The sequence below is a fragment of the Cydia fagiglandana genome, chromosome 21, assembly GCF_963556715.1.
Source record: "Cydia fagiglandana chromosome 21, ilCydFagi1.1, whole genome shotgun sequence".
Classification (NCBI taxonomy): domain Eukaryota; kingdom Metazoa; phylum Arthropoda; class Insecta; order Lepidoptera; family Tortricidae; genus Cydia; species Cydia fagiglandana.
The window spans coordinates 2038119-2063666 of NC_085952.1; the positions used below are offsets into that span (position 1 = coordinate 2038119).

General features: G+C 38.8%; 2 protein-coding genes across 7 annotated transcripts in view; one reads left to right on the top strand and one right to left on the bottom strand.

Annotated features, from left to right (window-relative positions):
- The first annotated feature begins 797 nt into the window (after window positions 1-797).
- On the top strand, window positions 798-9205 carry LOC134675056 (uncharacterized). Its single transcript, XM_063533203.1, has 7 exons — window positions 798-1035; window positions 3385-4097; window positions 4450-4645; window positions 5680-5800; window positions 6760-6864; window positions 7423-7673; window positions 7978-9205. The coding sequence occupies exons 1-7, from the start codon at window positions 857-859 to the stop codon at window positions 9170-9172; spliced, it is 2760 nt and encodes a 919-aa protein (XP_063389273.1). The 5' UTR covers window positions 798-856; the 3' UTR covers window positions 9173-9205.
- A 2518-nt stretch (window positions 9206-11723) lies between these two features.
- The window catches only part of LOC134675072 (complexin), a 157949-nt gene continuing 144124 nt past the window's right edge, over window positions 11724-25548 (bottom strand). For 5 of the 6 annotated variants that reach the window (XM_063533229.1, XM_063533231.1, XM_063533232.1 and 2 more), the window contains 2 exons: window positions 18073-18205; window positions 11724-17453 (listed from right to left, as the gene is read on the bottom strand). In XM_063533229.1, coding sequence (XP_063389299.1) covers window positions 17380-17453; window positions 18073-18205 — 207 coding nt within the window. In that variant the 3' untranslated portion in view covers window positions 11724-17379. Of the gene's footprint in view, window positions 17454-17807; window positions 17932-18072; window positions 18206-25548 lie in introns of those variants that run through there. The other variant, XR_010099687.1, reaches the window with a different exon arrangement.

Below are 25548 nucleotides of genomic sequence, written 5' to 3' on the forward strand. Positions count from 1 at the left end.
GCGTAAGGTTGGAGATGGACAAACGGCGCGATTCGGGAAATGAATTAGAGATGCACTAGATATGAAATAGTAAAGATATGTGACGATCCACGGCAAAAGGTACCATTGCCCCGACTGAATATTGGAGCGGCGTTAATAATAAGCGTAAGCGCCACCCGCCGCGTAACGTAAGGTACCTTTTGCCGTGGAATGTCACATATCTTTACTATTTCATATCTAGTGAATGTCTAACGGCGCGATATCTTAAAGTTCGAATCGCGCCGAAAGGCTACTTTATTTTTGAAGATCTTGAAAAGAAGGAACAGTATATAATGACCAATCTTATACGGGACGTCGGTCATTATTAAAAAAAACCGGCCAAGTGCGAGTCGGACTCGCCCACCGAGGGTTCCGTACTTTTTAGTATTTGTTGTTACAGCGGAATCTGTGAAAATTTCAACTAGACAGTTGAATTGCTATATCACGGTTCATGAAATAGTACAGTTTGGTGACAGACAGATGGACAGACGGACTGTGGAGTTTTAGTACCTAATAGGGTCCCGTTCTTTTTACCCTTTGGGTACGGAATCCTAAAAATCGCTGATACGAAAAATGACACTCAGCGCGCTAAGTTCACATTAATTTATTTAGACAATAATCACATCTTCTAAATTATTTCATTAACCGCCACATTCCTAAACACTTCCTTATTAAATACTTATAAAAACTAACACACTCATCACATAATGTTGATACTGCATTTAAAATTTTACATAACAAAGCCGTGTTTATTTTGCAGTTTATTCAGTTTTCGAGATTGCGTTGTAACTGTTGCAAGCGCTTGTTTTTAGTTGCCAAGTTTAGTTTTTAGTTAAAAATGTGCCGCTTAGCGCGGTATTTAGTTTTAGTTTTAATATTTTTAGTTAGTAATGTGAATGGAGAAGCGTTTAGTATTCGGATTTCGACGGAGAACCATGTGAACGAGGTTGATAGTCGATTTGTTAGTTTTACGATAGATCCGAAGTATTTGTTTACTAGCAGCGATGATTTGAACAGGTGAGTGTTTTCAAAATAATGTTCTAAGTTTGTTATTAATTATGTTTATGGTTTTAAAAAATAAATAATACAAAATGGAAAAAAAAGTTCAAAATAATGTTCGGTAGGTAAGGTCATTCAATATGGCTGATTCCGAGGAGCTCATGAACATAATAATTAATCTATGGAGCTATATTCCGTCTACGAGCGTATAGGTATTTCTCTGATTTTCAATCGTAGGAAAAAAACTATTTGCTTTTCATTGCTGAAACTAAAAGAAATCGCTGCTATATATATCGACGACATTATTAATGTTGTTCGTTGTTCGAGAAAAACGCTAGTGGACGGACTAGTCCGTATAACGGAATTAGCCACATTGACCTTAAATTGTTAAGCATACGTTATTTCTTTCTACTTCTGTATTACATTTTCTTCTTATTTGTAACAAATTTAATTTTAAAATATAACCAAAAGCACGGGCGGCGGCGTCGCGTACCAAAATATTGCGTACATTTTGATGGGCTCCTAAAAAATTGAGTTTTCAGGTTTATGCAATCATAATGGCTTCAAAATGGCATTGTCATTTGGAGCAAATATACATTAACATAAGGTAAACGTACTAGTGCTCGTAGTGCTCGACTTGCTAATGCCCAATAGATGACACCCTGCTGTCAGCTCTATTGACAATGACTTAAGTTTCAAGATGACATGTACTGGGACCGCGTTGAGCACCACTTACGTTTACTTTACTAGGCAATGTTTTCATCAACAAGGAGTCAGAATTCAGTCTGATGCTAGCAATATATGCACACTTATTTAAAATTTATTTGCCTAGCGATTCCGCTATCGAGACATGATTTATGTTTGCCGCACGTTATGTGAATTGCTTCTAGTGTTCAGAGGGGCTACCGCGAAAACCGAAATTCGCAAATTGCGGGGATCTTTCTCTTTTACTCCAATGAAGGCGTAATAAGAGTGACTGAGAAAAATGCCCACAATTTGCGAACTTCAATTTTCGCGGTTATAGCCCAGAACTGAGGGTGAGGGCCTACCGCGAACCACGTTCGACGTGTTGCCTCGCTGTCGCACTTGTAAATTCGTATGTAAGTGTGACAGGGAGGCAACACGTCGAACGTGGTTCGCGGTAGGCCCTCTGAATTGGGCGTTTAAGTTCATCGAACCTAAGTTTAGTTTCCATTTGGATATGTTCTGGCTTTGTTTATTGTTGAAGGGACTCATTGAGTTGACTTTAATGAGTACCGTAAAATGGGGTGAGTTGGATAAAATTTGACTTTCAAACCTCAATAAAATTTTATTTTTACATCTGAAAACTGAATGGTGTATATACTTAATAAGTGGTTCGGACGTTTGTATTTTATTTTGGGTAGTTCCATTTCATAACTTCGAAGATAAAGAGGAAAACCCACCTCACCCCGTAGTGCCTCGTATTTGGGGTGAGAGGGTTTTTCATACAAAGGTGATTTTGGAAGATTGTTGGATCGTTTTTTTTTTATTATGCGTATTACTATAGCCCCATTTTAAATTGGAATACATTATTTTTGTAGCAGTAGGCTTAAAATCCCTTCTCACCCCCCTCTCAAACCTTCTCTCCCCATTCATAACCCAACTCTCCCCGCGAAACCTACTCACCCCGTTTTACGGTAGTCAATACATGAGGTAGTTTTATATAAAACTAAATTATATAAATCATATGATCATCGTAACAGTTACAACGTCTTTATAAGTTCTATCTCCTTTCTCGACATTATGTAGATAGGGTAAAAAATTGCAGATGTTCGCTTAGCAATTTTTTAGAATATGCTATATTAGGTATTTGGATGATATATTGCACCTAAACGCTTAGGTACTTCAAAATTATCCAATATTTTGCTAGTGTAGTTAAGCAATGAGCGGTAATTGCCTGTTGTTATATTTAACCCAATATTTATTTACATTTATTCGGCATTGGACCCGGGTATGTCCTTAAACTACGTCCAAGACCACCGGGGGATGGGCAGCAGCCTCCCTCAAATTCGGTGTACTCGACTGCGATCGCCAACCCGCCTGCCAAGCGTGGCGATTATGGCATTCACCCCCCATCAAGGCTTATGTTCAGCAGTGAATGTCTTATGGCTGAGATGATGATGATGATTCGGCATTGTAATCATGCTCCAGTGTCTGCAATGTAAAATACGGCCTGGCTTACAGTGATTCTCTACAAAACTGTAGGTATTTACAAGAGATTCCTAAAAATAGTTCCTTTCTCCTAATATTAGATATGACTGATTTTGGTAGAGAATAACTGCTTGTCCAAGTCACACAATGCTGCTAAAATGCTGATCAAGTATTTATCATCCTGTTTTTTTTCAGTAAAGAATCAACATGTATGGCAGCCTCACTCACGCCAGCATATCTCCGAATAGCCGGTCCTTCCACCTCACACATAACTTTCAATAATAAAAGCATGACCATTGATCATCTAGACGCGTACCTTCCGGAACCAAACAAACAAAAAAGACATCTGATTAAAGAAGAAATAGAAGAAGACTACGATTATGAAGACAGTCATGAAGATATTCTTACAAAACTGAGAAGATCAAGTGAAAAATTACTCAAAAGACATAGAAGAGAATTAAACTCCGGCAGCCAAGAAGAAGAAACATTGGCGGATAAAGAGAAATTAAAACCAAAACTAAAGAAGTCAAAGATTCATGCTTTCGCAAAACATAAAAAGATTTCCGAAGACTATGATGAAGAAACAAAGTCTATTGAAAAAGGAAGTCATGAAAGCTTATTATCGAAATTAAAATCTAGACGTTTATCGAAATTAAAGTCAAATAAAGAGGAAAGTGAAGAACGTCCTAAAAGATTAAGAAGATTATCTAAAGATCATTTAGAAGTGAGTCATAGACAATGGAAAAGGTTTGCGAAATGGGCTAAAGATACTGGATTTAGTTTAGTGTTCGCTGTGAATAATGGTGAGAAGACTGATAATGGTATGTGGGATCCTAATCCGGCGTTGAACATGCTCACTATAGCGGATAAGGATGATGTGCAGGAAATCTACTGGCAGTTGGGTTACGGTGAGTTCACGTGTGTTTACGGAAATCAGTCTAAAGTCACTTAACAGTAAACAGCAGTTATTCGTTTGGGTTTTATTCAAGATAATATGTATGTTCTGGTTCATATTTGGCTTGTGCAAATATAGCCATGCACCTATTTAATTTCCACATGCAATTTTCTCATTCCACTATTATAAGCATTTCAATTGTAAATGCGCACAACAATTTGCTTCATACCGTTTCATTTTCTTTTCATTGTTCGTTAACTTTACAGTTTATTATTTCGTTTCTTTTATTTCTAAGGCTGTGCAATAGTGTGTTCCTGATACACAGCAGTTAGCTTTAATAAACCACAATTAACTGCTTTTTCCAGAATGTAACAACCAGACCCTCGAAGACTACCTCAACGACCTGCAAACCCTCCGCATGATGGTCGACACGTTCGACGCCCGCCACTGGAAGGTGGTCGGTGGTGACGTGTCACAGTGCCTTGAGGCAGGCTCCAAAAGCGACTTTAAGGATTATGTGACGCTGTCCGCTGATAGTATGGATGCTGTACTTTTAAATGGGTAAGCCTATTTCATCATCTCAGCCATAAGATGTCCACTGCTGAACATAGGCCTCCCCCTTGGACCTCCATACGTGCCGGTTGGAAGCGAACGTATCCACCGTCTTCCGGCGAACTTAACAAGGTCGTCTGTCCATCTTGTGGGTGGACGTCCTACGCTGGGCTTGCTAGTCCACTCGAGCATTTTTCGACCCCATCGGCCATCTTCTCTGCGTGCAATGGGGCTTGCCCATTGCCACTTCAGCTTGTTAATCCGGTGGGCTATGTCGGTGACTTTAGTTCGTCTACGGATCTCCTCATTTCTGATTCGATCACGTAGAGTAGAGAAACGATGTTCCCAGCCTATTTAGAAAAAAAAAAAAAACAACTAAAATATCCTTCCTCCTAAGGCCCAGCCATCCAAATTAAAAACCAAATTCCAACTGAAATTTGAACCTATAGTGCAGAGAATAGAGTTGATTTTTATTTGCTAGAAAATTTATCGATGAGAAATGCAACTCTGTTCCAATTGAATATGGTTTAAATTTCATCGACCTGAAGAAGTAGGTACTATAGGTAGGACCTTGGGCCTTAGGAGGATAGATCTTACTTGATTAGATCATCGCGTCGCACGGAAACCGAACCATCACTTGGTTAATATCAGTAGGTACCTGTGTAAGATTACGGAACAGATATTATATGAGATTAGGTTACTGCATGGGGCCTGGCCTGGGTCTGGGGCACTGGAGGCCTTGGTCACTTTTTCTTAGTATAGGTAAGTATAGTATATATGACATTTATTTCAGTTTATAATTTATATACCTAATAGTAGTGTTTCTATTTGAAATAAAAAATAAATAAAAAATTAGCCTATATACGTCCCACTGCTGGGCACAGGCCTCCTCTCAAGCGCGAGAGGGTTTGGGCATAGTCCCCACGCTAGCCTACCTACCTTTTGAATTAAAAAGAAATAAAAACATTTTTTTTAAATAATTCAATTCGTACTAATACTTCTAATAGTATGAACTAAAAGAAGCAAAATATCATTGTTTCCAGTAACTCATCCTCCCATGAGCTGGCCCGCATGTCAGAATCCTCTCGTCTGTCCCTCCTGCGAGTCCTGAGCACCAGTAACGCCCTCTGGCTCACGGAGCGCCCGCAGCAGCATAGCGAACAGGTCAGTTATATAGTACACCTGTCCATTAGGACAGAGGATGAGAACTGAAAGGTATATATTTATATACCTTACAAAGAAAAGCATTATCTATGAAAAGGGACCTTATTGTCGATGGCGCTTACGCCGCACAGCGTCGCGTGGCATTGGACTTATATCGGAGCATTGTTAATAATGGCGTAAGCGCCATCGACAATAAGGTCCCTTTTCATGGATAACGTCGTATAATTATTGTTTTTCTTTGTCTCTTTGTACTTTCACAATGCCTTGGTTTTACTGTAATGCTGTGTTACTTATTTGATTAATAAAAAAAAAACGACTGAGGTACTTATATAACTATTTTTTTATATTTATTTACATAAACGTCACCCACACGCTAAGGTCACGGGCGCAAGCGAGCTAATCTAAACCTTACTTAAAGTGACATTCCATTTCCAACTGCAGCTGCAATACTGTTCATTTTACTATGGAAACGCGTCGCTGTCACTGTCAATTTCCATAGTAAAATGAACAGTATTGCAGCTGCAGTTGGAAATGGAATGTCACCACTCTTACAAGTGTGAAGGATACTTTGACAGCGTACGCCACAGCGCCACAACACTATACATATACACGGTGGCTAAAAAATAACTGCATTCTTGTTGCCAGGTAGGTTTTGGGATTATACTGAGGAACTTTTACTATGGCACCAATCCCGATGTCGCGAAACAAAAATTACCCTCCCATGGACCAGCTAAAATGTATGAAACAGCCAAATTTTTTTCTCGATTTCCGGGTTCGTCCCATAGTAAAAGTCGCTCAGTATAATCCCAAAATTTCCTCGGCAACCGGAATGCAGTTATTTTTAGCCACCCTGTGGCCTGTAGGTTTATGTGCTCATGGCGCTGTGGGCATGACTAATGTCGACGCCTTTAGGTGTTCTTCGTTAAATGGTTAATATGACTTTTTTATTAATTTTGTAGGCACGTGCGGCGGACTGGCTGACCAGCCTCGGTTACTCCGCCAGGAACGGCTTCCACGTGCACTTTAGAGAGTTGCTCGAGAACGAGCTGTATGAACCAACTTTGGTAAGTGAATAAACAAAATGTCATATATGCCTATGAAGCCGATGGTCCCGTCCCGGGTTCGAATCCCGGTAAGGGCATTTAGTTTTGTGATGACACAGATATTTGTTCCTGGGTCATGGTTGTTTTCTATGTATTTTAGTGTTGGGTGAAGGGGTAGTTGCACACGATAAAGCGTGGTTTAGCCTTCTTCATACTAGGCGAGAACTGAAACACCAGCGCGCCGCTCTCCCACCTTCGTCATCAGGCACAGCATTCTCCTGCCAGCTATGGGGTCGCGGCTGCCGCTCTCGCATTGGGCTGAATAGTCATTTGCGGAAGTGCCGCACTCTTAATATAGACGCTGTTTAAACCATCATCTTATTGATGTGACAGGCCAATGATGATGATGAAGTGTTTACATTATGTATATCGTTGTCAGTCTTGTCCTCATCTCTTTACAGACACTGGCGAACCTCTGGGATTTCGTATACCGGTTTAAAAAGCCTTAGGAAAATGTCTTTAATTTTTCTATTCTAACTTTTATCTTTTCTCACATCACTTGTTGCATTTACCTTCCAGAGCTTCTACATGGCCCTACTATTCAAAAACCTTGTCGGTGAGCGCGTCCTAGAACTCACCATGGAACCTTCTGACGGGCAAGCAGCTCTATTCGCACACTGTACATCGCTGCGTCACAAGTCAGTACCAGGCGCGGTGACCCTTTACGGAGTGAACATGGACAGCGAACCGGCGAGATTCTCGGTGAAGCTGGCGAAGAGGGAAGAGGGGGGAGATATAATGCAGTTTATATTGGGGCATGATAATAGCGGGTAATGTTTCCTGATTGAGTCGGGAGATAATCTTGGGTTTATAAGCCTTTACCTGTAGGAGGGTGATATTGTGATATTATTCTAACTAAATTCTCTTTATTTGGCTGGCTTTATTTATACTAGGTATATTTTATGTAAGGCTAAGTTTGTATTTAGTTTTTGTAAATAGGGGTTTTGAAAAGATAGTCCAAATTTAAAATAAACAGTTGTCTCTCTAATAATACTAATAATTCAGAACTTCCACTACAATTTCTTGGTATTAAGTGAATAAACTGTGCTCTTAAATAATCTTCTCTTTTTCCAGCAACATTGTCGTAAATGGTCGGCCAATGTTTTACGAGGGAAACATCCGACCAGTCGTCAAGCGAGTCCGTCCATTCAAGACCCTCCTCCTCAATCTGCCTCCCAAGTCCTTCGGCTTCTGGGTCCTTGCTAACACCAAGGTCAACGCTTGCTTCGATTACGATGATAAGGATAACGCTACTCTAGTTGAAGCTAAACCTATTAAGGTTAAAGATGAAAGCAAGGAAGAAATAGACGTCGAAGAAAATAAGAGTAAAACAACAAATAAAACAAAAGATGCAAGTGATGAAAATGAATCGATAAAGGAAAAGGAACTTAATGAGAGTGAAGAGAAGGTTAGATCGAAAAGGTCCATTAGTTTAGACGATTTTGATCTTAATGTCGATATCAATGAATTTAACGATATCAATAATGATGAAGCTTTGAGAAACAGGATCGACAGTATGAACAGAGGTTTAAGAGATGTTCAAGGTTTGATTGGACTTAAAGAGAATCTGATAACAAACAGAGTCAAACGTCAAATTTCTGAAGAAGAATTCGATAGTCGAAAGAAGCTGAGAAAACAATCGATAAGGAAAAGTGACAGGAAGTTCAAACATGAACATAAACTATTGGGTTCAGGCATTTTTGAGAAACTTATGAACCACGTCCATGGTATTAAAATTCCGAAATTAAACTTGACTAAAAGTATTAAGGGACTCAAGCAAAGAAAATTAGGCAAAAGTAATATAAGTAAACTTTCCAAAAGGAATTCAAGAAATTACAGAAACAGAGAAGATCTCAGTGAAGCTGACGAAGAAGATTCTCAATTGGAAAAGCTCAGAAGGAAAAGGAGTTTACTAGTTAACAATAAAAAACGTGAAGATGATAAGACTGCGGAGAACGAAATAGATTTGGACGGAAAAACGCATTCGAAATTTGGTAAATTTTTAAAGAAGCATAAAGAATTGCAAGATGCTATTGAAAATAATGATGACAAGTCATCTGATTATGAAAATGATAATCACAAATACACTAAAGATAATGAAGGGATAGAAATAAATACTAAAATAACAGAAGACGATGCAGAAATTAAAATTAGTGAGAATGCCGACCATGGTTTGTTGGAAAGTGCTTTTGAAAACGTTCTCTCGTTATTGGACGAATTAAATCACAATTTGAGTAAACTCTGGTCAGCGCTATCATTCTTGGATTAAAATGGTATCTACAGATAAAGCCATCAATCCATCCGTCCATTGTTCTATTAGGAGGCATTTTTATAGGTCTATGTGCTGCTAGAGGTTACACTACGATGTAAAATATATTATTAGTCATTTAGTAATTATTTATTAATTACTCAAAGTAATTATTAGTCATTAGTGAGTAATTATTTATTAAATATAGTAATGTCTCTCACGGAAGTTATGTTATATTTTTATACTTTTTTACAAAATAAACGGATGAAATGTGATTTTATTGTATTATTTAGTTTCTATAATTATTACAATCATGACATGACCATTTGCGAAAATTAACAATAACCATTTTTCAGAAATCAGCTTCGTGTAAATAATATAATGAGTCTTGTTGGTTCTTGGTTACACTTGCTCCGACTTTCTGACATATTATAATTTTTGGGGTAACTTAAAGTTAAAGATAGGGCAAGAAAAGTATAAGAAAAGTCTGCAACAACGTCGAACTTATGAAATTATGACGTATGCTATCAAAATCTTTGCAGACTTCTTGATCTAACTCTAACTCCTTTGCTAGCTAAGTATGTGCAAAATTAGCTTATAAGGACTCTACCGTACATGTGTACCAAGCCTTGTATTATTTGATGATCATGTCATTAAAATGTCATTCAATCCGTCACCAGATGCATAATAAATTAGGCATCTGATAAAAAAATCTATAAAAAATCGTTAAACATAAAAAAAATAACTAAATTATGAGTTTAAACACGAAAACTGAACCAATAAATCTAAGAGCAAAACCCAGCAACAACAATTCGAGTGCTGATAACCTAACAATCGAGTTGGAAGACTTAGAAGACCTAGTTATACCAATCGGGCAGACTGTGGTACAATATCTAAGACGCAACAGCACAGATGTCGGCACTATAGTGAACGGCTTGAAGATGCAGACTCAGTGCAAATATAGAAACTCTAAAGCGTCAGGACCTTTAAAAATGCGAAGACAATCTAATGGAAGTTATTCAACAAGTTCATGTCCAAGTCGGCCACTTAGTGGTTCATGTCCAAGTCGGCCACTTCGTGGTTCATGTCCAAGTCGGCCACTTCGTTGCTCATGTCCCTGTAGGCGGGCGCCTCGTCCGAGTCGCCGATATGCACGCCGACGCAACTTGCCTCCCTGCTTCTGTTGTCGGCGTAGTGGCGCCAAACGCCGCCGCCGACTTCGTCGATGAAATTTCAGTTCAGTGAAATTTTTGTAGTGAAGCCGTCTATTGTTTTGAGGTATTTCCACTAGTTAACAAGATGTTACCAGTGGTGACAACTGAGATTTCGCAGGTATTTCCACTAGGTACCAAGATATTACCAGTGGTGACAACTGGGATTTTGCACCTGTTCCCAGTGGTGAGAAAAAGATCCCAGTAGTTACCACCAAAGCAAGTTGGTGGTATCTAATGGTTTTTTTCTCGTGTTGTGTCATATGTATATGTCGGCGGCTGATCGTAAGATCAGGCAGATCGTAATGTTCCTGTGTAATGTTTTGACAATAGTCACATTAATCCAAGATATAGGTAGGATAGGTTCGTTAGGTTGCTTCAGATGCCCGCAGGGCAAACTGCCCAGAAATAGGAGCCCCGTAGCGTAGCGGGGCTCCGTCGGCTCAGGGAACGAGTCAAAGATTTTCACGTTTCACGATATACCTAGGAATTTGACGATATGCCTGATCTTACGATCGACTGCCGACATATATACCACTGGGAAATGGGGACCTAGCCAAGGTGACCATCGTTTGCAGAAATGGAAATAAAACGCTATTGTCTGTCATCTCTCTTCCATATTAGTGCGATACAGTCAGATATCGTTTTCTTTGCAAACCGATTGTCATCTTGGCTAAGTCCGGTAAGAAAAAAAATCAGTTACTACTGGTAACAACTTGTTGAAATATAGTGGGAATAACCCATTGTTTAGGTTGTAATAATGTGACATAATTATAAATTGAAAATGGACAAACTCTGCCAATAAAACATTTGGTCAGCAAGATTTTGTCTTCAATTATTACATGAAACACGAGACCAAGAATGCAATCCGCTTGGTAATATTATGTTTCAGATTTATAAATAGCTGAGCAGCAATATAAAGTTTGTCAGCAATATTTTGCAATTTGTCAGCAAAAAACTAATCAATATGTGTGTAACTTTTATTGGTGAGTACAAATGTATGTTTACGTATAAAATCATGTCAATTAAATGAGTCCTCATAATCAATGAGTAAATATATTACAAATTACACTACTTAGCTCTTTTTATTGTCTTGTTTTTGTGTCGTTTTATCGCTTGTCACCATGCCTGTCGCGTTCTAAGAAGTAAGTGAGAAGGTATGGGGCATCAGGTGATAAAAATGGAACCATGCTGCACCCGCTGATTTATATATAGTTCTTATGCTAACCCAATGGGTTAGCATGGGTTACACCCATTAAGCGGTTTAGGGATGTCACTGTGTTGGTTAAGACACGACTCATTTTACTTACCTACCAAAAAATAATATCCAAGGGAGTACAAATATGAATGAAACAACAGCATGGTGGTACAATGTAGTTATTTATTATTTAACAACATGTTAGGTAGAACATTTTCAAACTCGCCCGCGGCAGCTGAAAACCCCTACCTCTAAACTTTATACATAACTAATAATGGGACCTCTGAAACATAACAGCATGGGACACAAAAAGGCGAAGCCTACACTACGTGAACCGTGAAACTAAACCGTATCCCTTTAACGATAGAGACGATTATCGATTGGCAGTTTGTACAGCCAACTGCAAACGAAACCTAAATTATTCTCAACAACGCGGTTTCACAAAAGCTCAATCCAATTATCAATTACCTAAAAACATTTTCAACAATATTATTAACCCCTTTTTTCGTTTTTCCATAACTCTAAGTTAAATGTAATCGTGGATAAACTACTAACCTCCGTTAATGGTTTTAATAACAATACAACATGCCAGACCACACGCAGTGGTCGATCAAAGATTTTTTTTGTCTTTACACATTTTTTTTTGTTACGGTTAACTTGCGATTTAACACTAGTTGTCACTAATATTAAAAACTAACCTTCTATCAGTGATCTTGGCCAATAATAACTATTCTATTAACAACAAGCGCATAGGGAAACAGACGGATAAAATTTAGCTATAATAGCTATATACCTAGAAGCGGTCAAATTTTTATCATTTGTCATGCCATGCGTCACTTTCACACTTACATTTATTAGAACGGGACAGGCATGGTGACAAATGATAAAAAGCCGACGATCTTAGCCCTACATAGCCTATTAACCAGATTTCGCTGTGGCAGTTTAATCCATCCTCCCATTTCCCTGTGCCTCATTATAAAACCTGAAAAAAAAAACAATATAGAGAATAAAAGAAACAAGCGCAAATGTGAGTGGCACTTTTACAGTCAGTTCTTTGCTTTTAAAAATTCTCTCTATACTGCGAGTAACGTCAGAACATATAACGTAATATAATTATATATCTATGATAAAGTAATATTGGCGTGTGTCGAAGCTCTCGTGTGTGTTCGATTGTGTCGTTGTCTCTAAATTCATCTATTACTATTTGTCTATGATGTCCAGGATTGCATTCCGTACCTTTAGCGTTAGCATTTATTGACATAAATGTGTCCCTTTTAATTAATTAATTCAAAACAAAGACTTGGCTTAAAGGACTCGCATCCAAGCCATAAATTGTTTAAAAAAGTAATGAATCATTTTATAAAAGGAACACTTATTTTATGTTAGTAAAAACGAACGCTAGAGGGGAAATTACAGTTCACAGACACGCAGAATGCTGCCGATTGAGTCTTCATTCGAATAGTCTTTGGTCTATGGTATATAGACGTGTTTTTCAAATGACTAAACAACCGGATCCTAAGTGTTCAAAGAGGTGACACATTTGTAACATTTTAACTAGAGTGTGTTGGGATAGAAGACTACGAAGGGAAACACGCTAAAATATTAAAATATACTCCGTCCAAAGTAGCCAGCCATTTAAAATAGTTTTTTTTTAAATGTTGAAATAAGGTCTTTGGCTTCAATACGATGGGCAGGGTATACGAAGTAACAGTGAAATGTTAGAAATGTGTCTATACCCGTGGCAGACCCTAATCTACTCCAACTATATGTTCATTTATCAATAAATTGTTAACAAGGTTTGTATTAAATTGTATAAGTCTACCATTTCATAACTCCTCTAAGGAAAGAACAACAGTGAAAGATTCACCCTACACAGGGCAAGGAACATTAATAAATTCAAGAAAAACTATCACTTTTAAGGACAGGAGGCCTGTGCAGGCCAAAAAGTCACTCCCACCTAAATCATCTAAAAAAACATATATAAATAGACAACAATAATTATTCATAGTAAATATATATTACCCTGAGTACGAAAGTCATAAGATCAATCAATCTATTTACATCAACTGATCGCCGAGAAAATCTATAGTTGGTCAAAATCCGTGTGGGCCTTAAATGTAGCTAAATGCGTGAAAAGGAATTTGTTTTTTTTTATTTTATAAATAACGTACAATTATTACTAAACTACACATCTACCTTGTATAAACCTCTTTATAAATGCACTATATTTTTTTAATATAAAAGAAAAGAGTCGGTATAAGTTTTATCTGTGAGTGTGCAATCAATCTGTATGTAAGTTTATTTATTTACTACCATTTGAAAGACAGTGGGAAAGACAACGTTCGATGCAGTGATGTACTGTATAGTATGTTCGGCCGGGTTGGCCCTGCGGTCACATTTTTATCGCTTGTCACCACGCCTGTCACGTTCTAACAAGTATGTAAAGTGACGGGCATAGTGACAGGCGATAAAAATGGAACCTAATTGCGCCCGCTGGTCTAAATATATATAACCTCGCCGCTGCAACCTTAGGCAATAAGTTGGTACCTTGTATTGTACTTGTAATGCAACCATTTGATATCACCCAAATTCCATTACAATATGCGCAGTTAAGCATATAATCTAATTACAATAAACTATACATTGAACATCGAAAGCTTAATACAGACACACAGATAGCCGCAGCGTTAAATATAATAATTTATTTTAACAAAACTTTCGTCAGACACAGTTAATATTAGATATATTAAAATGCGCTCACGTATGTTATAATTATTAATTGCTCAAAATGTTTCGCTCCAAGGAGCTTTTTTAACGGCAGCACGCGTTGGTGGACCGACGCAGACTGCGGGCTGCAGCTCTCCTCGATCGATTGCTCGGCGCGTGCGTCGGGTCGTTGAAGAAGCTCCTCGTTACGGTGCGAAATATGTCGAGCAACTTACGTGAGTGACCGGTTTTAATATGTCCAATATAATAATGTTATATAATAAAAAGAGAAAATAAAAGACGAATTGAAGAGAGAACGACACTGATTCACACGTCAAGAGCTCACACTTAACTATTTTCTTCATGCAAATCGCGTCAGACCTAGTTTTTAATTATAAACTGATATAGATGGCATATACTAAAGAAAAAGTGACCTAGGCCTCCTAAACACCAACCATGATAACTTTGCACTGCATACACATTACACACATCCCTCAGAAGTGTCATACTTGACGTAGCATTTGGCAGGCAAACTTAGCGTGGTCCGACTATGCAAGGCTAGTATCGAACTAGTAACATCTTTATCATAACCCCTAGGAAATTCAGCTCATCCGTCCCAATTTCCTCAGCATATGCAATCTTGAATGATTCTAAATTAAAACAGCACAAATCAAAATTGAAAATAATTTGATTTGACTTTTATAGTTTTACATTAGTGACAGCAGCGATAGTCAAGTATCTACGTACCAAAATAATCCTCCTGCTAGCACTATTACTACTTAAAACGGGAATCAACAACGAAGAGCACAGGCTAGAAACTACCTACTATTAGATCGAAGATAGACGCACAGACAAGGGAATTATATATATAGGTATATATACTCGATAGCTTCTTGATATAGAAGTGGCAACTAACATTAAGATACAAGGAGAGCTCAGAGGTGAACTTTGGAACATTGGTCGTGTCAAAATGATATCAAAATCGACAGGTCCGACTGAATCTTATATCTATTATTGTTTATTCCGAACTACAAACAACCTTTAACTATGATTGCCATGCACATACATAGAACTATTTGTTGTAATATGATAAACAGTCATTGGATTTTAGAGGGCAAAATTAAATGACACGCAGGGAGTTCATAAAAGCATCGACATTTAAGTTTATCGATATAGAAACTCTTTACCTGTAATTTAATTTTGCTTTCTGAAATCCGATGTCCGATGATAAACCTAAGCTAGTCACACATACAACGTGAAATACAAAGATATAGGTACCTTAGTTTTAAGAGAGTGATGTTTGCAAGAATGGACGGGAGCTCAGAGAAGCGATGCCCATCAGTTGTCCGAGAGATCAATTTATCGGGACATAATAGTGGTTTCATGTTTATGTTGCAAGAGCTATGGCTATGCGTGCTCGAAATTAGGTCCTATCGAAACAAGCTATGAAAATATACATATGTGTGCAGTAGAGTGCGAGAAAATATTGATTCTTATACATCAGAAAATAGAGTAGCATTCTCATAAACAATCAGAAATTATTGTTGTATTTGTAATATTTACATGTGTGTGTATATTGAATAGTATTTCTGATTTCGCAATAGATATTGAAGGTAGGATATAATTGACCAGAATACAGTATAGATAGGTACTTAAAGGAAACGCAGAAAGGAAGTAGAAAGAAATGATAGTTTAGATCTAAAGCGTGATGTTACAGAACGGATGAACGCTGTTTTAGTGGAAATACATGATGTGCTGATCGAATGCGAAGAGATCACAGTCCTAGAAGAGAGACCGGTATGCGTGAGAGTCGAAGAAGCTATAACCAGACAAGTGTTCCGCTCGGCGCCGGCCTAGCGTTTGTTTATTATTTATATATCACAGCTTTTGACGATAACAAATCTTTTGCATTTGCAGCGTTATACGTGGAGATAATTATCCGAACAACCGGCTCTGTGTCCTTCTCGGTCCTACTTCGCCGTCAAGTGTTTCAACTGTCGCACCAAAGGGCAAGATCGCTCGAAGAATTCGCTCTCACTACGTAACATTATATCCCTAAGCATTAAAACATCGATAAAACATTAGATTCGACCGTCGCGTGCGTGAAAGTAAACGCGATGTGTGGGTCTCTGATATCTACAACTTTACATTACTCTAAACGAACATCGATCTTATATTAAAGGCATGCAGAACAAAATGGACAAGGGCGGCGATCCGCGCGGTTCCTATTATATGTTCGATGTGGACAATAAGGCTAGGTCGGTTACAGGTACACCTAAACTGAATACACAGACACAACACCGAGTAACACTGCAAAAGCACGCATGCAAGAAAGTCGAGGCAATAGTTGAAGTCGCGAAGGAGCGGACCGGCAGAGGCCGGGGAATTTGGATGAAACAAATATTCGTAAAGACCTAATACATTGTTATTTCAATGTAGCCGTTGGCAGAGAGAGAGAGAAGTATCGTAAACACAGTCGAGTATTGAAACAACTACACGCGTGCTAAGTCTTCCTATATTACATATTTCCCTCTTTAATAATAATACACCGTTTCGTCTAGTTGTATTTATATTATTTCCTCTTTACACTTAAATAACAATATATCACAAGCGTCAACATATAAAACTGGTATGTTTCACATTTCACACGAGCCGCCGCGACGCGGTGCGTGCACGCGCACGCACGCACGGGTCACGCACGCACGGCACGCACGCTTACGCACGAGCGCCGCTGCGGCAATGACTTTTTGACCTTGCTGGAACGCGCTTTAAGTACATATCGGTTGATCGAGGGCTCACATTAACTTTTATGAATGTATAAAAATATTATTGCTTATTATCAAGCACCAACGCGCCTCTAGCCAACTACGTTCCGAAAAAATTTAGAATTCGAATCTCTCCTACGAATTTGAGCGCGAATGATTATCCGAACGAAATCGTCCTGGGCGGGAGGGAGATGTGTTTGGGTGAAACATCGTAACAGTGACCTTAGCACAGCTACATCATGTATTCGGTTAATATAATAATAAACGTGGCGCCATGCGGCGGCCATTTTGTGGTGGCGGCCATTTTACGACGGCAGCCATCTTGTCGCCGGCGCCAGCGCTGCGCGCTCACTGCATCACGCACTTACTCTCGATCTGCGATTTTAGTTCGTTAACTTGCGTTTCGATGGTGTTTTTCAATTCTGAAACATTTTAAAGGAAATAATTACTAACTCCAATCGTATAACAAAGGTAGTTAAGTATGTTAATCTACCGGGTGAGGTCATTTTACTTTCTTCAATAGAATTTTTAGGGTTCCGGTGCCAAAATGGCAGAAACAAAACCTTTATAGTTTCATCATCGGTATATTTTGTGAGCGGTTACGTAGTTTAGAAGTTAAGATTTAAAAAAATATATATTTCTAAAGGGGTATTGGTGCTTAGCTCGGCCTCGGCCGCGAGCTCCTTGGGCATCTTCTTCTTCCTCATGAGGACGTTGTCGGGCTTCTGCTGCTGTTCCACCTCCTTGGGGATTGTGTATTAATGGTGGGTACTCACTAGTAAATTCATCCTGGTCTTCTAGCTCCGCCTCGGCCCCGAGCTACTCAGGCGTCTTTTTCTTCCTCATGAGGAGGTTGTCGGGCTCCTGCTGCTATTCCACCTCCTTCTTGGGGATTATGTATCAATAGTGGGTACTCACTAGTAAATTCATCCTGGTCTTCTAGCTCGGCCCCGTCTTCTTCTTCCTCATGAGGAGATTGTCGGGCTCCTGCTGCTGTTCCACTTCCTTCTTGGGGATTATGTATGAATGGTGGGTACTCACTAGTAAATTCATCCTGGTCTTCTAGCTCCGCCTCGGCCGCGAGCTCCTCGGGCGTCTTCTTCTTCCTCATGAGGGGGTTGTCAGGCTCCTGCTGCTGCTGTTCCACCACCTCCTCCTTCTTGGGAATTTTGTACTGGAAACGGAAAAGGAAAGCGATAAGCACAGTGTTTAAATTTGAATGAAATCTTAAACATACTCATTAGCGCCCGCTGTATTCATTTGGCACTGTTGATTTGGCGCTAATGAGGGGAAATCCTTAGGTGGTCTTAAAATTTACTAGCTAACATTTTAAATTCACATATGATCATCCAATGTATTCATATGAACACAACCACCAAGTTGGGTAAGTGTTGGGTATACGCTAGGGATTGCAAATCCGAATCTATTTTACAAAATCCGGATTTTCGGATAATTTTCACGCCGAAATCCGAACTTCGGATAAAATCCGGATTTAGGGAATGTTTTCTTGGTACCAGGAATAAATTAAAAAAAACCACATTCTAATAAGAAATTAGTCTTTTTATTAGTGGCGTATCTAGGTGGGAGCGGCGGGGGCGGCCCGCCCCGGGTGTCACCCATTTAGGGGTGACACCCGACCGTGAACATCAGTAGTGTCATCTATAAAAATTCGTAAATCTGTGGCAGATTGCACAATCGCCATTAAGGAAATAATATACAACATGCCCAATTGCCCACGAGGAACCCGAGAGATTTTGACAGTGTGTTCCTGATCAATATTTAAAGACTAAAATGTCCTATAAACTGTTTTGGAATTCGCCTGGTTTCAGAGTTCATGTACCACCAGCCAGCTAAAAAAAACATCTTTTTAATTGTTACTTAGTGTTTTTAATGTCACTAACCTTAATTAATTTTAAGATTTGTGTACTAACAATATTATGGATCTTTGGATTTGAAATAAATAAACACATAATTGAAATTGACATTGAAATTGAAAATGTTTTTTTGGTGGCGATGTTGTTACTATGGGACCTAGTCCAAATATCCTTATTGATAGAATGTAAAAAAGTGACAAGTACACTTTGCAAAAACTAGGTTTTACAAAAAAAGTTTAAATTCTTTTTGAGTGATAGTTTTACAAATAAATAGCATTTATATTTTATCTACAAATACGTACTTCTTAGTCGTGCACTCTTGACAGAGTGGTCGTGGTCATGTCACGGTCGATTTCTGCGCCACCGCAGCTCTTGCGATCCGACGCCATGTGGCTCTGTTTTTAGTGGAGTGGGAGCAATCGTTGACTGAATTATACGTACAAAAAAATCTAAAAAAGATTTTTTTGTTTCGCGAAACTGACGTAATCTCTTTTAATATATTTTCCTTCTTTTGGCCTCGGAAATGCGTGGTTAAAATCTCCCGGGTTCCTCGTGGGCACCTGGTATGGAGCAATAATATGTTGGCGCCTCGTAGGGTATTTTATTCAGAAAGGTTTTTTAATTATGTGATTATTTCTGTAATTGAGAAACCATGTCACTGTTTCTAATTGGGTGACTCTGGACTATTTGAAATTCTTTGCGATATGGGATTTTACAGAATCTCTTCCACATCTTGCACTTGGCAATAAAAGTTTTTAATTTTTTTTTAACATAAATTATTTGTATATCTTTCACGGGACAATGATGACTCGGACCTTTGGGAGGCGTGCGCGGAGCAGAAGCCAACACGTAGATGCCCTTTTAGCCAGGTACTGACTGAGCGAGCAGCCTCGCGAGGCAGCCTCGTGAGGCAAATCCTCGGTCAGTTAGGACGTGCCTCGCCCGAGGCAAACGCATGTCCGGCCTCGGCCGAGCGCGCCTCGGCCCGAGCCGAGCGTTGTCGGTTTTTTGTCCATGCTCAAAGGCACCTCAGTAAATTTGCCGCGCTCACTCAACGCCATGGATATTGGATAAAGAACAGTGCCTTAAATTGATACAACTATATGGTGAATATAGACGACGCGAAATGTCCCGATTATACTTATAGAGGACTAGAGGGCATTTCCGCGCGCGGCAGCCTCGTGCAACAAATCCTACTGACCGAGGCTGCCTCGCGCGGCATTCGTCCGAGGCTGCCTCGCGGGGCTGTTCGCTCAGTCAGTACCTGGCTTTTGTTGCACGAGCCTGCCGCGCGCGGAAAAGCCGAGCCACGGTGACGCCTGAGCCAAACATCGAACACTCAGTTTAACGTGAAGTCACACAGACACCGCGCTTGTCATGAGGCTGTTCAAGGCCCAAGGCCAGTGAGTGAGCCAGGCAACCCCCCTCTACCCGCTTGACGCGTATTTGCATTAATCAGAACATTTTAACGGTGCAAAAGGCAATTGTATAATATTTTAACAAAAAATCCGAAAATTCGGATTTGGGTTTAAAAATCCGGATTTAGTAACGGATTGAAAAATTGGCGGATAATCCGGATTTTCGAAGTTCGAATAATCCGGATTGCAATCCCTAGTATACGCACAGTATCAGCGCGAATGGGATAAAAGGAGATAGCATTGAGATCGAGACAACAGTGTTCGAACGTGATTTTTTAGGGTTCCGTACCCAAAGGGTAAAACGGGACCCTATTACTAAGACTTCGCTGTCCGTCCGTCCGTCCGTCCGTCTGTCACCAGGCTGTATCTCACGAACCATGAAAGCTAGACAGTTGAAATTTTCACAGATGATGTATTTCTGTTGCCGCTATAACAACAAATACTAAAAACAGAATAAAATAAAGATTTAAATGGGGCTCCCATACAACAAACGTGATTTTTTGACCAAAGTTAAGCAACGTCGGGAGTGGTCAGGTCGGTACTTGGATGGGTGACCGTTTTTTTTTTGCTTTTTTTAGTTTTTTTTTTTTGCATTATGGTACGGAACCCTTCGTGCGCGAGTCCGACTCGCACTTGCCCGGTTTTTTTATATGCTTGAAGCAATTGTTTGGAAACGAGTGACTAAGTAACATATTCTTTTTAGAACAAGCGGCAAATTAAGAAAATGAAATCATATTTTTAATTGTGTAATTTTTCTAGTGACATTATTATTGAACCCGAAATAAGAAACAAATTCCAGTGACCTAGTGTTTAAATTTTAATAAATAGAATTGTGTGAATAAGTTTAAAACTAGTGAAGGACTGAATAAAGACCCTCGAGGAAGATAGTGACAAGAACAAAGATATTTGACAATCGCATACCTACATAATACATAAAACCAAAGGATGGAAACTCTGTGTGTGTTAGGTATCACAAAATAGACCCAACTCAGCATTTAGCTGCTGTTCTTCCGTAGGCATCTTGTCCAATACAGTGCACCAGATAAAATACAGTATGTATCAGAACGAAAGGCCAAGAAAGAGACCCATTAATGTTCAGGTCATACTGGGCAACTTTTACGATGGGACCAACCCCGAACACGCGGAAAAAAAATTGGATGTTTCATACATTTTGCTGGTCTGATGTTGAAATTTCCTATGGGAGAGGCAATTTTTTTTCCGCGTTTTCGGGATTGGTCCCATAGTAAAAGTTAGTCAGTATGACCTAAACATTAATAAAAACTAAAAGGTCAGTTGTGGCAAGTGCTTCCATTGGGCAACTGCACCTATTCTAGAATACAAGAATGGCAAAGGGATCAAGACCATTCAAGTGAAGTCTAGGAAAACGGACCTGTAACTCTTGCACCATCCGTGTATCCCAACGCAGGCGCACTTGCGCCGTAGGGCCACTTACCTCAGCTGACTTTATTCTATTTGGAACAGCTGACCTGTTTACATTTGCACTTCCGCTTGCATTTGGGTGAGTTGGTGACAAGTGGCCCCAACTAAGGGAGAAAAGAGTTTGGTAAAGAATTTTGAATTTAAATGAGGCTTACAAAAAAATTTTTCATGTGTCAATTTTTCAAAGAACAGAAGATGAATTTTTCAGAAGAAAATAAACAATAAAATAAAAGATGGTTAGACATGTGTATTGAGTGAACCAATCCTAACATGGTTTTAAATCTATACAATGGTCAAAACCAGATTATCAAGACAGCAATCAAAATATTTTCCGATTAAAATAAAATTTCCATATACGAGGACATTTTGACTTGTTGTTGAATAATTCATTTTTTAAATTAATATTTTAACCAGCGAGTTTTATATTTTGCTGTTTTATCATTACAAATAATACTCATCAAGACAATTCTAACGAACCGAAACACAATTAGGTTGCGTGGTTTTATCACAGAGATCATATGGACCCTCCTGTATCCATCATTATATGATACCATAATATTGAATTGTCACGCACCTTACTTACTTACTTAATGGCGCAACGACCCAAAATGAGTCTTGGCCTCCGACACGAGTACACGCCAGTTGTCTCGATCCTGCGCCATCTCCCGCCAGTTATCGGCATGGAGACGCACCTTAGGTACATATATATTTCAAATTTCAGCGCAATCGAATAACGGGAAAATGGTCTAATTTATCTTGCAAGATTTGACCAAACATTTATTACATACAAACAAACATTGTAAGTTAAAAGATAATATTCGTATCCCAATGTTTCCAGTAAAAATAAAGCCCAACCGTATTCCAAGAATAACAAGTCGCCAGCAGGGCAATAAGAATGCGTTTTGGGAATCCATGACATTTGGAACGGAGCGCGTTCGATATTTGAGTGTATCGATGAAATTGGTTGAATTAGTGCCCGAGCCGCGGTGCCCGACTTGCCCTAATTTCCCCGAGGAAAAGCTCAAAGGTTTACGTAACGTCATAGTATGGAGTTGTATTGCAATTTGGGAAATATTTTTCAGTTGATGCTGATACTTATTTTACAGATATACAGGCCAATTCGAACGTGCACTGAACATTAAATCGATATTAGAATGACGTCTAAATCAGTTTTTTAAGTAGGTAATGCCAGAGGCCGTCAAGTCTCACCCCAGACAGCATTTTTACCACCTTTAAATTTATTCTAAGCTTAATAGCATCGTTCACAGACGTTTCTGCTTGTTAAAATTAGCTCTTATCTCGCTCCCACTAATACATGTGCGGACACGTCTTATTGGTTTGATGTCAGTTTGAAATTGCAAATCGTGCAGTCGTCTCACGAATATTTTTTTTTGAGTTTTTGCTCAATAGAGTTAGAGAATGTGTATTGATAGTTTATGCAGTAAACTAACGTGGAAATACAGCTAATGAAGAATAAATCTTGAAACGCAATTAATAACCATTCTTTAGTCAAAAAGTATATTTATTAAGGTTCACTTATCACTTTAAAAAAAGCAATTACCGAATAACGTCATACGATACGAGCACACTTTTGTCATTTGGCGAAAAGATCACAAATTAAAAAAAAATAAGCATTATAAATAATAGTAAGTCTTAGAATATAATAAAAGCTTAAAAATACAAAGCTCAATGAGCCATATTAAAAATTGAACTCAGTCTTGGAACAGTTTTTTTTTAATCCGATTGCTCCAATAACGCTCCCCGGGGATCTCATTACTACAGTAACAAGGCCCACGAGGCTAAGACAATTTTAATTGTGCCGGGCCTTATAAAATGAACATGATATTTAATCTTGCCGACGATATTGCGAGTTTGCGGGGGATTTTTTATATACTTTTTCAATCTTGAGGTCCTGAAACTGATTCGAACTGAATCCACACTTCGATTTACATTTACAGCAATATCAAAAATTTTGTTATAGTTTGAAGTTTTTAGTTAAAAATCTGTATTTTACCAAATCACTGTTAGGAAATATTTTAATTAATATGTGATAAATAATACGATTATAATACTTTTTTTTAATTCCCACAAGCATCTACCTATTTGAACGGAAAGTTGCTAAATATTTTTCTGTAATATTCCAAAATCTTCCGAGAATGCTTCTGCATTTAAGATAATATAATATTTTGCAACTTGCACATTACACACCCACTACACCCAATGCATTATAAAAACTTTTGTTTCAAAGTTTCAATATTGTGTAGATAGTTACACAAGAGTCATAAAAAAGTTTATTAACAACAGCCATCTCCTCAAAGCGCCCTCAATATTCCCGTCACTCCGTTTTAATTACGCGTAGAAAGCTTTTAATGTCATTATGGAGTACGGAGCGAGACATCAATGGCCTGCACTTTAGGTACAGTTGGAAACAAGGCCCTGTAAAGCGGGATGAAACTCAAGTCAGTTTAGTAATTTTAATATTGCATAATATGCGACACAAATGTATCACTAACGAGATGTCCTGATTAAATTAAATTTATTTATTTAAATGGGGTTGGAACGATCATATGTTGTGTTAAGGGGCCCACTGATTACCACTCCGCCGGACGGTATCGGCCTGTCAGTTAGAACAAAATTTTGACAGTTCCGAACAACTGACAGGTCGTACTGGTTACCACCAGTACCACCACCTAATTGCTGTAACTATTACAAAAGGTATTTACCATAAACAGTATTTATCTTTAAGTAAAGCAGTGGTGGCCGAGTGGATATGACGCCCGACTTTCAATCCGGAGGTCGCGGGTTCAAATCCCGGCTCGTACCAATGAGTTTTCGGAACTTATGTACGAAATATCATTTGATATTTACCACTAGTTATTCGGTGAAGGAAAACATCGTGAGGAAACCTGCATACATCTGCGAAGAAATTCAAAGGTGTATGTGAAGTCCCCAATCCGCATTGGGCTAGCGTGGGGACTATAGCCCAAACCCTCTCGCGCATGAGAGGAGGCCTGTGCTCAGCAGTGGGACGTATATAGGCTGAAATGATGATGATGATGAGTATTTATCTTTAAGTGAAACGTATTTAACCAATTTGCAAGACCGAACTGATCGCATAATGCTCAGTGAACAAAATTTTGTACTTGAAATACTGGACCCAGGTGTCCGGGATTAAAGTATATAACCTACAGCCAAAAAAGGCAACAAAAACAATAGGTACATTCACGCCCAGAAATTTCATTTGTAATTGTAAGGGATAGAATAATATCCCGGAGTCTCTAGAGGCCCGCTCTTCATTACGGGCAAAGAACGGAACATGAGGATATTATAATAAATATTATCTGCCGTATTCGAACTTCAAGATATTCACAAGAGACGACACGTAACTAGATCCGGTCTAGATACGTTATAGTTTAGATATCAACTAGTTCTCTTTTGCAGCGCAATTCGGGCAACCAATGTCACTTTTACGTCAGATAGAGTAAGATATCTATTATTAGATGTGAATTGGATCTCTAAGTTATATCCTGTGGAAATCGTACAAGAGTATCTCCAGAATCGCGCAAATGTCTAATTTGACAGGTTAGACCTTAAACATATCGTTATATAGTATCTTGGTGATGTCTAAAATATATTTAATAGAATGTCTATTTCAAAATCCGAATCGGGCCCAATGACATTTTGTTTCTGCATAAATATAGGTGGATCGACTAAAGGTCTTAAAATGGTTATAAACGTAACTTTGTTTCTTAAAATTCAGAATAGCCATTTATTAAAGTAACACA